Genomic DNA, 12,890 nt, shown 5'->3' with positions numbered 1-12,890 from the left:
AGAGGAAAAAAATAGAATGGGAAGATGAGAAGGAGAAATTGGATTATGGACATGTTGAGAAACCCCATTAGATAATTTTTTATTGTGTTACTGTGGCTAATAGAAAACTCCACTACCTCTCTTAACTTCTAAACTTCTAAAAGAGATGTTATGGCAAAGTAATATATTTATCATTTATGTGCTATCCAATGGACATCAAATAATTAGTTATTTTCAGAGAGGACAAAATCTTTATGCTAGAATTTGTAGAACTACCCTGTTTCGATTGCAAGAGTCTTAAGTCCAAGGTAGGTGATGTTTACCACCGTCTGAAGTAAAAAAACAGTTATTCGAAGCCTAAAATAATTTAGTCGAAGCAAAAAATACAACGGCGAATGCTACTGGAAACACATTTTTGGCTTCGAATAACCTTTTTCGATTCAAGTACTTGTTTTTGCGTCGAGAATGAGAAAAAAAGTTATTCGAAGCCTAAAAAAATTTATTGAAGCAAAAAAACACAAATGTGAATGTTGCTAGACGCATTTTTGGCTTCGACCAACATGTTTTTTAGCTTTGACCAAGTTTTTTTTTTTTGCTTCGAATAACCTGTTTTTGCTTCAAGTACCTGTTTTTGCGTCGAGAAGGAGAATAACAGTTATTCGAAACCTAAAAAATTTATTCGAAGCGAAAAACACAACTGCGAATGTTACTGGAATCAATTTTTGCTTCGACCAAGTTTTTTTTTTTTGCTTCGACGAAGCAATTTGGAAGCCATTAAATAATATCTTCAATGGTAAAGTCTGGAGCAAAAGCCACACAAAAACTTAAGAGGTTTTACATAAACATTTAAAATAAAAAAAATGGCGAATGTTTATGGTAATTGATGGGCCTAGCCAACGCACTTCTTGCAGCTACAACGCCTCATAGTGTTGCTAGTTCAAAAGGAAGCTTTCCAGAATGGGGGTAGTCGAATCCATGAGGAAGCTTTTCTAGAATTTCTATAACTGCTCGAATGCACCTACAAGAAAAATGGAGCTTGACAGGAGACACCGAACCTGCCGAAAATATGACAATGACCAATTAATATTTGAATTTCTGATCAAAAGGCTCTCTATATAGTAATTCAAACCGTATATGTCACATACCTGTTGTACATAGGAGTAGATGGCCCAAAAGGGACTCTGGTTGACTTGTTGAGTTCGTTTGGGAGGACTTTTACATGACCTTTTATTGTGGCCTAGTTGGCCACATGTACTGCAATTATGATGTACACCAACTTGCAGTACTCGCTCGGTCCTTCTTGAATGAGGTCTTCCAGGTGGCCTTTTGGGGTGTGGGAGTGATACAATCATCAAAGAGTGGGGAGGAACATGCCACTGCGATCGATCTAATGTAGGTAGCACCACCTTGGTCATGGCTGCCATTGCATGTGAGCATGGTAGTCCAATTGTATGGAATACACCACATGTACAGATTTTATTCTCTAAGTCCACGATATCAACATTTGTTGACGATAGTACTTCAAACAAATACTGCCCAATCGGGCGTGCTATATGGTGACAACCTTTACGACATGAAAAATCTAAATGGGTCTCTGCATTTGGAGTCAACTTTGTCTTCCACTGATGACCCATCTTCCGACAATGCTAGAAGAAGTCAGATATTTTCCATCGAATATGTTCTACCAACGATACAATCGGCAATGTCCTCGCATCCTTTAAAATTGCATTGAAGCAGTATGATCTATTCGTTGTCAACACATCATACCTACTGCCCTAGAAATAGCAACTTGCCCAATGTTCCTTTGGCCAATGTTCAATTATATATTTGTGTGCACGTTCATTCCTTGCTTTAATTTTGTCCATTTCATCTCTAAAATGGCTCTCATGCAACATATGTCACTCGAATCCTAGCTTAAGGCCAAAATAGTTTAATAAAAGGCAACATATCACTTGAATCCAAAATAGTGAGTCGAAGAAAAAAATCTATATTTCTCAACTCCAAAAAAAGTTAGTCGAAGCCAAAAATAGGTGGTTGTAGCCAAAATCAGTTACCCAAAGAGCTCTCACTAGGCAAAAGGGTAATGGAAGCCAAAATGGTACTCGCACGGGTTATTCAAAGCTAAAAAATAGGTTACTTGAAGCTAAAAAAATGTAACTCGAATCCAAAATCGATAACTCAAACCCACAAAGTGATTAGTCGAAGCCAAAAGACGAACTCGAAGCCAAAAACATGTAAACTCGAATCCAAAATCGATTACTCAAACCCCAAATGTGATTAGTCGAAGCTAAAAGACGAACTCGAAGCCAAAAACATGTTATCCGAATCCAAAATGAGTTACTCGAAGCCAAAATAAGAAGTGAAAAATGCTAGATGAGGCAAAGCAAGGTACTCGAAGCAAAATGTAAGTTATTTGAAGGCAGAAATGATAGTCGAAGCCAAAATTAATGCTAGTTGAAGCAAAAAAAAGTTACTCGGAGCCAAAAAATGATAGTCAAAGACAAACAAAAATTTACTCGAAGCCAAACAAAAATTTACTTAAGCCAAAAAACTAGTCGATGCCAAAAAACAAATTACTCAAAGCCAGAAAAAGTTACTTGAAGCCGACAAAACGTTAGTCGAAGCCCAAAACGTGATAGTCGAAGCCAACAAATATTTCTCGAAGCTAAAATATATTAGTCAAAGACAAAAATAGTTCCGAATGTTACTGGAATTCAAAAGTTTTAGTCGCAGCCAAAACATGTTAGTCGAAGCAAAAAAACCAGTTATTTGAAGCCTAAAAAAATTTAGTCGAAGCGCAAAACACAACGACGAATGTTACTGGAAACACATTTTTCACTTCGACCAAGTAAATTTTGGCTTCGAATAACCTATTTTGGCTTCGAGAACCTATTTTTGCGTCGAGAAGGAAAGGGGGAGATCTCGAAACCTTTTTGAGAAAGATTTGATGAGGCAGAAGGCCGATGTGTCTAATTTTGTGCATTTCAAGAAAAAAAAACCTTTGTATACCCTAAAAAATGAGAGAGAGAGAGAGAGAGAGAGAGAGAGAGAGAGAGAGAGAGAGAGAGAGAGAGAAGGAGATGATGTTAGATGCAGTTTTGAGAAAAAAAAATAGAAATATAGAGAGAGAGAGAGGGAGAATGAGATTACAGGCTTACCTTCTTACATATTATCGGAGAAAATAGTAGGTTTCGCCGGAGAAGAAGAAGCACTTCAATTAGGTTAAAAACAGGGTTCGAACAAAATGGGTAAAAATAAAACTGAAAAAGAAGAAGGGAAGAAGAATAAATGTACTGAGGGACATTTTGGTCCTAAAATTTTTATTTTTTAATAAATCAGTATTTATTCGTTTTTTCTCGACAAGTGACGTTTTTATGTCAATAATGCAACTCTCCCACACGAAACAGTAAATAACCCTAATTCAATTCGGAGCATATCGGCAGCATTTCATCTTGATTGGTGACATGTGGATTATTGCTTTGGAGTGGGTCCCACCCACGATACCTAATGAGAATTGGGCGACGACACGATCCCATCTAAGTACAAAACAGGTGTCAATTACTACAGGGACCCACATTTCCACACCATGTTATGTCCATTGGGATGATGCCATGATGGGTGACTTTTTGTTCGATCCAATCATTAGTGGGTGTCATGGTGACTCGTTTATCTCGCACACCAAAACATTTCCGAATCGCATTTCAGCATAATCTGTGACTCTGGCATTTAACTCGGACACAAGCTATTGCTGAACTTCTTGGAAGTATTCTCCTTTCGATTGCATTCCTAGAAAACTGTTTTAACTGTTTGGTATAGCAAATATGTAACAGATGTCATTTCTTGAGAAAATATTCCCCCTATCTGGATGCCTGCTACCTCAAAAGGCAAAATGAACACTTCACTTGGTGATATGCTACGGTTAATGGGATCCACATACAGTATATGCAAATGAGTTATATGTTAGTTCGGTTCCGGTTCCGGTTCGGTTAGGTTCGGTTCGGTTCGGTCCTGTGCAACCATGTTCCGGTTCCGGTTCCGGCCGACAGGGGATCGGTTCGGTTATGGGGTATCGGTTATGGGGATACCCCATAACCGAACCGACCCATGTCCACCCCTAGTGGGCCTACACATTTGACCTGATGGCTAAAAAAAGTAATGAACCCTATATACTTTTTCTTGGCTGGTGTGATGATAGATCCAATTTTTCAATTTGTCCGATTCCTTAGAAAAAAAATTTCCATGTTCTTGGTGGGATAGGAAAATAGATATTTCCATAAAATATTTTCAATTCAATCATTTTCTTCCGGCCACTCAGACTAATTTACCTATACGGCTTCTTGTATTTAAAGTGATTCATGTATGACCCCAATGAGACTATTGTTCCGTACCGGACCATTATTGACAATGTATGTGTAATTACTAATTAGTGATCTTCTGGGTCTGGGCTAAGATAGAGGGTACCCACATATAAAATAGGGATTTTCTGGGGACCATCGCAAAAGGCATTTTGCGGAACAGCTGTTGCATGAGAGTGCAGCCACCTCCGATGAATTAAATGAATAAGACAAAATCTGAGCCTATGTGCCTGCACTCTCATGCAACAGCCGTTTCGCAAAATGCCTTCTGCGATGGTTCCTAGCAAATCCCTATAAAATAATGAGGGACTAGATAGAGAGTCTACTGGCCAAATAAATAGTAGACCACACATATATTAATCAATGATCTACTGGTGGGTCTACACTACAGGTTCCGGCAACCAAAAACTAGAAAGGCCCCATCACTAATGGTGTGTTTGCTTGTCAAGAGTGGGTAAGTTGTCTTCTTGTAGAGAGAGAGAGAGGTTGTCACATTGCGGATTAGAAGGTTTTTACTAGTACAGTTAATGAATGCCATGTAAGCAGACAAGGGACACATAGATAAAGTAGTTGTTAGGTAATCTTCTGGAGTCTTGGCTCCTTTTTGAAATCAAATGTCACATGATACCTAAGGGTGTCAATTTTGGCTTGGGCTCGGAAGCTCGCTCGAGCTCGGCTCGAATCCTTAACGAGCCGAGCTGAGCCGGCTCGCCAGGCTCGTTAAGCTTAACAAGCCGAGCCCGATTTACGCAAGGCTCGGCTCGTTAAGAATTTAATATATATATATATATATATATATATATATATATATATATATTAATATATACACTAAAAGGGTTGTCCAGGGAGTGAAAGGGGGAGGCAAAATATGTCACTTCATTTTAGGAACCCCATTTGTTACTTGGACCACCCCCATAGTGTAAAAAAAGTAGTGAAATTACACTATATAGGGTTGTCCATTGAAGATGAGGGGTGTGAACTTAATATAACCCAAGCTCGGTAAGGCTCGCGAGCCTGGCCGAGCCTGACCGAGCCGAGCCTGGTTCGAGCCCGAGCCGAGCTTTTGTGCTTAATGAGCCGAGCCGAGCCTGGCCAAGCTCGGCTCGGCTCGTTTACACCCCTAATGATACCACACTTGTAAGCTGCTAGTTAAGTCCTCCAAAATATACAACCAAACAGGCCCTAAGCTTATTGGCCAAAAACCAATTGAGCCCTAGTAGTAATGAGTTACATATTAGTAAGGCCCCTGTAAAGGACATAATGGCCACATGTTAATCAATGATACTGCCTGAAATTTGAGGGAGGGCCCAACGATTTAAAAAACTAATGTGGCAAACATATATCAATACTAGATTCACAGGCGCCCTTGCAAAATTAGGGGCGAAACTTCGAAAAAGTTTTTCTTTTCTTGTGCAACCAAGTAGTCAAAACTTAGAAAAAGTTTTCCCTTCCACACAATAGAAGAGGCCCTTTGTATATCTTCTTATCTGTTCTTACATGTTGTAGCGTATTGTCGGTATAGTTTTTGTCCAATCCAATTAACAATGAACATGGAATCATATCGCATATTTATTTTATCTTTTTGAGTAGTTTCAATGCATCTTTTATATATATCATCTTTTTTCTCTCGGGCATCGCACCGGGTTTCTTACTAATTCATGTTCCGGTTTTACGTTTTTTCCTTTTTCGGTACAGTGTCGAGGACATTGCAAACAAGGTTACATTGGCTCCAGAATTTCAACAAGGAAATCTCTCTCTCTCTCTCTCTCTCTCTCTCTCTCTCTCTCTCTCTCTCTCTCTCTGTGTAATAATCTTTCAGACCCTTGCATTGTCCTGGTAGTCAGTATTAGGCCGTGTTTGTCAACCATTAATTTTTTTTTCCATTTATAATGTGGTGAAAGAGCGGTCCGGAGCGCTGGAGAGATTTGAGATGGTATGAGTGAGGAGTATTTACGTGCATAGACGGCTCCCACTTGGGTGGAATAAATTACTCTGATATTCTAGAGAATAAGATCAGATCTTACCACATCTGATATATTTAGTAGTCAGTATATATTAAAATGCTAATTTAGCTTAAAATAATCTTTATTTAGTTATTTATGTTCTTATCATAAGATCTTTCTAAATCATTCTATGTTTATCTTTAAGTGCTTTATATAAGCACATAGTACATTTAATGGAAATCAATGAAGAAGTTACCCTAGAAATTGTGTTTTTGCACAAGAAAGAGAAATTACCCTTCCCTCGAAGTGGGTCAAGAGGCTAATCTTCCCTCTAAGAAGATCAAATATGTGACGAACCGATTCGGGTTCGTAACAAGGAGAGGGTAAGAAGTGACTAAAACCCGGGGAAAAATTCATGGCCTATAGTCTCAAAATGTAGAAGGGGGTAATTGGGCAGAGCCTGAAAATACCATCTCATTACCCGCTGCGTATCCAAAAATTTCCCAGGATTCGGATAGGCAAGGCTGAGTACCACTTGGAAAAACAGAAAAACATAGTTACATGCTCCAACCCTAACAAAGTAAGGCTTAGATAAACAATGGCTATGCATCCTCTTCATGCAGACTGCCTTGAGTACAGGGTCAACATCAAGGCCTCTGATTTAGCTTACAATGCAAAGAAAGCAAGAAAACCCCACTTCTATTTCAAAGAGGAAATACTGCAGACAATGTGGTATAAAGCAGGCCATAACCCAGCAGTTTTATTTATGAAACAAGTAGTGTACAAGACAACCATGGGATTCAACAGAGATCTGGAGCAACCCAAAAAATAGAGTAAAAAAATAATGAAAGAATAATGAAAGAATAATTGAACAAACTCAAAGAACTAAGTCGAATCTACTGTTATTCGGCATCAAGAATGTCTTTTCTTAGTACAAGGTTTCCAGTTTCATTTCTGTTGAACAACTTCTCAACCAGTTCATCCCAATTAGTTTTTCTTCCGCTGGATTTTGATTCAATACGGGACACTTCTTCATCCTTACTACTGGAAGCTAAGTTGTCTGTGTCCTCTGTTGGGTCCTCTGTTGGTGATACGGCATGCGGCACGTTCAGGGTAACAGCTCTTTGCAGTGCATCCATGTGTTCCTTTTCCAGTGTTTGTTTCCTCTCGAATCTCTGCAGCTTGGGAGGAGTTGTTGCTTCAAAACTCTCCTTCATCCTCTGCCATAACAATCAGTGTCATTAGTTTGTTTTTTTATGGATCCCTTTGTTAGGACAATACTCTTTTTTAAAAATTGTTGTTTGGATAATATTTGTTTAGCATAATCTTGGTAAATGAGTTGGAATCTGAATCACAATCAATTATTGATCTTCCTCTACGGGGACTGACATAAATCAGTTTTCAAGGATACAGAAACTATACTTCCTCACCCAAAAAAAATTGATTTTGCACCTGTGTCCTTACATTGTAACTGGTTTATTTTGAGACACACTTCCCTTTTGATGTGAAAACAAACAATTAAGTCCTCAATTGTTTTCATGTGTGCCCATTTGTAAGCAACAGTAACACGTATCAACTATAAAGTAATCTGCCAAATAATTTCCCTCAAAGCTTATGATTACAATTTTATGATCAATAGTCGTTAATGTCTAAATCTCCAAAGCAATCAAAAGAAGCACTAATATCTTATCATAATTTCAGGCCATGAATGGATTTCATCAATTTCAAGGTGCAGCATAAACTGCACTCTAAAAAAACAGACTTTGATTTGGATGTGCATCCCAAATGCAACCTTCCTTCTTTCCTGCTATTCTAACCATCGACATCGACAAAAAAGAGGCAATATTTTAAACAACAACCTCGACTAGAAGTTAGGAGAGGACAATCCCACCATTTGAGTGTTTCACTAATAATATTGTAAGGTGTTTGAGAATACTCTAGGTACACAGTCACACCTGTGGTGCTAGCTTTAAAACCTAACCTATTTAAGTTCATTATGATGTTTAATAATGGAGGAGTTATATGGTGTATGAACATATTTTTCAGGCAAAATACTAGAAGCGAAAGTATTGTAAGGTTCCAATAGTTTGGTGATAAATATCATGAACTACAAACCAATCAACTAAGTTCCATCTGCTACAGCTAGTATTAGAAATAGGTTGAAATTTAATTTTCTGCTTACTTCTAGAGCCTTTCGTGCTTCTCTTTCTATCCAAATAATTGCATGATCTGACGTGGCATTGCATGATAGCACAATATGTTCGAATCTTCCCTCAACTGGAATAGCAGTCCTTACATCAGGAGGAAACCTTCCACATCTGCAAAAATCAAATATTTAAGATACTCAGTTTCAACATCGAACTTAATGATTGCCGAACAAATAATAGATCGGATCCTACTTACATCCCTACAAATAGTTGGCAAATATCTTTTTTTACAGATAACTGATATTAATAGAAAAGGAGCTACAAAGGAGGCAGAGGCTGCCCCTCACACAGGCAGATTTCTTTATGAAGCAATTTCTCCGTTAATTTGAGAAGTAGATGATTGTATAACTATAATGTTTGAAGAAACGAGCAAATATTGAGCTAGTGTCACTGTCAATTTGAAAAGCAGAGTACATAACTCCAATGTTTGAGAAAAAGAAGAATCATTGAGCTAGTGTCAGAAAATTTATGATGTGGTGTGATGAAGTGAAGCATGCTTTAGAAAGTCTTACCACTTTCTCGATGGAACGCACAATTTTCTGTTAATTATTATGTGTAAATTACAGTATTAACAAACAGATCGCTGTGAGCAATACCAAGAGAAAAATTCCAAATAGCTGTGTTGTGAGACACAACTCACAAGTATAAAATTAGAAAAAATTTCTATTTTAGTCATACAAGGCTGTTTTTGGCTCAGACGCACATGATTTCTCCTGAAAAACATACTTCTGAATTTAAAGGTTATAGGTGCTCTTTCCTTGTTTGAGCAGAAATGATAATGTCCGGTATTAATTTAACGTGATTATGGAAGGAGATAAGTTTTTGCATAAACAAATGTAAAAGAAAGGAAAGTGTCTGTGGCATTTGGTCATCTTAATATGCTATTCTTCTAATCTTGCAGCCCTGACCATAAAATGTAAGATAGAACTTGATTTTCTTGTGCATAAACAGAATCTAGCAACAACCCAACAGTCATGGGACATTCAAAGCAAAGCTTCCCTCATATTCTCAAAACAAGGTATCCAATACCATTAACTCCATGTGTGTTATATATATCTCCAACTGTGATTCATTGGAACATGAACATTTACTTCTTTCCTTTTCTAGTCAGAATTTTTCTTTTAGTCATTCCACACTGTTTTTTGTACAGAACTCAACTCAACTCAACTCAACTAAGCCTTTGTCCCAAACTAGTTGGGGTCGGCCGTTTTTTTTGTACAGAAGCAGAATATTTATCTTGCAAAGAATATACATGAATTTAAAGGTCATAGGTGTTATTTCTATCTTCAAGCAGAAATATAATGCCCTGTATTAATTTAACTGGATGGTAGAAGGAGATAAATTTTCTCACAAACAAATGCAAGAGAAGGGAAAGTGCTTGGGGATTTGACCATCTTAATGCTCTATTTTCCAAAGCTTGCAATCATGACCATAGAACGTGAATTAGAACTCCATTTTCTTAAGCATAAACAGAATGAGGAAAGTGTTCCTGCGCAGGGAGCTTCCCTGCGCGCTTAAGTGGCTTAAAAAGCCACCCATTGGTCCGTATAGTGGGTCCACCTTTGCGGGGTCCACAAAAAGGTGACCAATGGGTGGCTTTTTAAGCCACTTAAGCGCAGGGAGCTCCCTGCGCAGCTGCGCAGGAACACTTTCCTCAAACAGAATCTAGCATTTTTTCTTCAAAAAAAAAAAAAAAAAAAAAAAAAGCCAGAATCTAGCAACACTCCAACATTTATGGGAGATTGAAAGCAAAGCTGACCTCAAATTCTCTAAACAAAAGTGCCATATACCATTAATTTCATGTTTGTTATCAATATCTCTACATGTGATTCGTTGGAACATTAACTTGTACCTCTTTCCTTTGTTTCTAAGAAAGAGGTTGAGTGTCTTGAATAGATTTATTTATTTATTCACCATTATAGTAGACACATTCAACTGCCCAAATCATTACATACCAACATCATGATTTGATTGATCCAATTGCAGACAATTTTTGTGAACAGATGAATTGAAATAAATGGGACTGGTTCTATAGAACATATTTTTTCTGTCTTGTCGCACGTTGAAAACAGATATTCAACTCCGTCATAAACAATTTTAAATGTTCTGGTACCTGCAAAATTTTCTCTCCACAATATGATACATCCGTCCAGGAGCATATAACCTTCTTGGATCTCTAAGATTTCGATCCTCCGATATAAACGTATCTCTAAGGCAAATGAGAAATAATAAGCAGGGCAAGCTGTCCAAAGCAGTAAGACCTGGTTTAAAATAGTAATAATTCACTCCTCTTTAAACATTGAAATCATTAAAAAAACAGTATTTAAAATAAAATAAAATATCTCACCAGAAGATTGATGTAAATATATCTTCCAACGGCGTTGGCGTTCTTGGCAAGAAATCATCCTAGAAAATTCCAGAGGTTAAGATATCAGAATCACCAAATAGGTGTCATGGCGGGAAATTTAAAAAATAATAATAAAAATTACTGCCTAGCCAAAATGTTAAGAGATTTTACAGAATTGAGTTCATTTGGGCAAATTTCTTCCAATCAGGCAATTAGATTAGAATTAAAATTTCAATCACCAAAAGCCATAATATCAATCCTAAACTATGTTAGTGTATTAGATCATATCATTGGATCATTAATGCCAATAGATTAGTTAGCTTTTAATTATTATCAGTTATGTAATTTGAATTTGAGAAACAAGTATGCACATGTTTTTCATGTGTCTTATGAAAACCACTTGTAAAATTCTCTATAAATATTGGGTTTGCTCCATATTTTCTTGTAATTTTCATAGTCTTTCAAACTATATATACTTGCCTGCAACACAACAGAATTTATAACATCTGCATATTTCACGGCGAGATTCAACGACATACACCTTGCCGGAGCAAGGGCGTAGCACCGGACATTACTCCTCGGAATCCCGCCAAATCGATCCAGATGGTTCACGGCGATGACCGCTAGGAGCGCGGCCACGCCGGAGCCCAGAGAATGCCCGGTAAAGACCACTTTATAGTCGGGCCCACAATCCCTCCACAGATTCTTGAGCGTTTCTGATTCTTGATTAAGCAACCAAATTGCAGACCTGAGAAGACCCCGGTGAACATAGCCTCCATCGAACATTTGCAGTCCTAATCGATTGTCTAATAGGAGCTTATAATCGCTTTCTTTAGCGAGATTAAGGCCACGGATGGAAAGGATGATTTCACGGTTGTCATGATCGACGTAGATGAGGTAGGGTGGGGCTTGGCCTTGAGTTTGCTCGTAGGTGACTCGTTTGATGACCCAGTTGGGGTTAATTTGGTAGCCACCGAGTGGGGCGTATTTGGGGTTTTGGAGATCGTCTTCGTAGACGGCTAGGATTGCTTGGCAGATGCGTGGGACCGGGTCGAACTCGTCGATGGTGGCCGTGGTCCAGGTTTTGCTGTCGTCTGAACCGATGTAGGTGCACCGCTTCCATAGCCACCGGGTGCACCCGAAAAAGACCACACATTCTACTCCACAGGCCACGGACATTACAAGAGATTGAAGAAATAACAGAGAGAGGGGTCGTTCTTTTGTTTTGTATGTTAAAAAGGAATAATATAAGGATTTGAGAAGGTTCTGTGCTTGGGGGCGAAGTTAAAGAAGAAGAAAATAAAAGAAAGAAAAGCTTCCATTGTTGATTCTGATAAGACAAAAAGGAGAAGCTTCTTGAAGGCACCAGCCGTCGAAGAACAGCGTTCCGTTTTGCAAGGGTTCTCCTTATCCGATTTATCTTTACTAGGTAGGGCCCACTTAGTTGGATGATCTAAGCCATTCATTTGTTGGTCCCACTGTAAGTAGGCCTTGCCATGAAATTTTTTATCTAGATGATCTTAACCCTTGTTGTGAAATGGACGAGTCAATCAAACTCATGTCTAATAGAATTCGACGGTTCCCATTGACCATGAAAATTATTGGTCAAACTTTTGAAGGGAAATACTAAAAATAAATCATTGCTAGGTTATTCCGAAATTATATGGTGTAAGGCCTTACATCCTCCACCCTTGATATTTGATAATCTATCTTTAAGTTATTCTCTGTTTGTTCCAGAACAAATGAATTATGAGGCAGACGACAGTTCAAAGGATTTCTTTGAAGTGTAAAGCAAACTTAGGGGGAAAGCCAAGCACCTCACGTCTCTCCTATTTCCTTTCAAATATTCAGAGGGGGAAACAAATCAATTCCTTTGGCTACGACTTTTATTTTATTCAAGGTTTCCAGTCAAATCTATCTAGACATAGTTGAATCTTTTAGAAAATCAATGGTAGGCGTGTGCTTACGAATGTCATCTTCCTCATGTCTGCACGCTAAGATTCCTAAAACTATAACTTGAAAAAACAGCAAGAGGAATGCTAAGCTAACTTGCCCTAAA

At 38.1% G+C, this 12,890-nt stretch overlaps 1 protein-coding gene across 1 annotated transcript; it reads right to left on the bottom strand.

Moving 5' to 3' along the window:
• Positions 1–6,958: 6,958 nt before the first annotated feature.
• On the bottom strand, positions 6,959–12,194 carry LOC143876727 (uncharacterized). Its single transcript, XM_077378421.1, has 5 exons — positions 11,312–12,194; positions 10,832–10,890; positions 10,598–10,726; positions 8,460–8,595; positions 6,959–7,497 (listed from the first exon to the last, which is right to left on the bottom strand). Exons 1-5 carry the CDS (start codon positions 12,008–12,010, stop codon positions 7,180–7,182), a joined length of 1,341 nt encoding a protein of 446 aa, XP_077234536.1. The 5' UTR covers positions 12,011–12,194; the 3' UTR covers positions 6,959–7,179.
• Positions 12,195–12,890: the final 696 nt, after the last annotated feature.

Source organism: Tasmannia lanceolata, unplaced genomic scaffold (genome assembly GCF_043159265.1).
Source record: "Tasmannia lanceolata isolate RefF3 unplaced genomic scaffold, GAP_Taslan_0.1 ptg000005l, whole genome shotgun sequence".
Taxonomy (NCBI): Eukaryota; Viridiplantae; Streptophyta; class Magnoliopsida; order Canellales; family Winteraceae; genus Tasmannia; species Tasmannia lanceolata.
The sequence above is the reverse complement of the archived record's forward strand: the minus strand, read 5'-3'. Positions and strand labels throughout refer to the sequence as shown.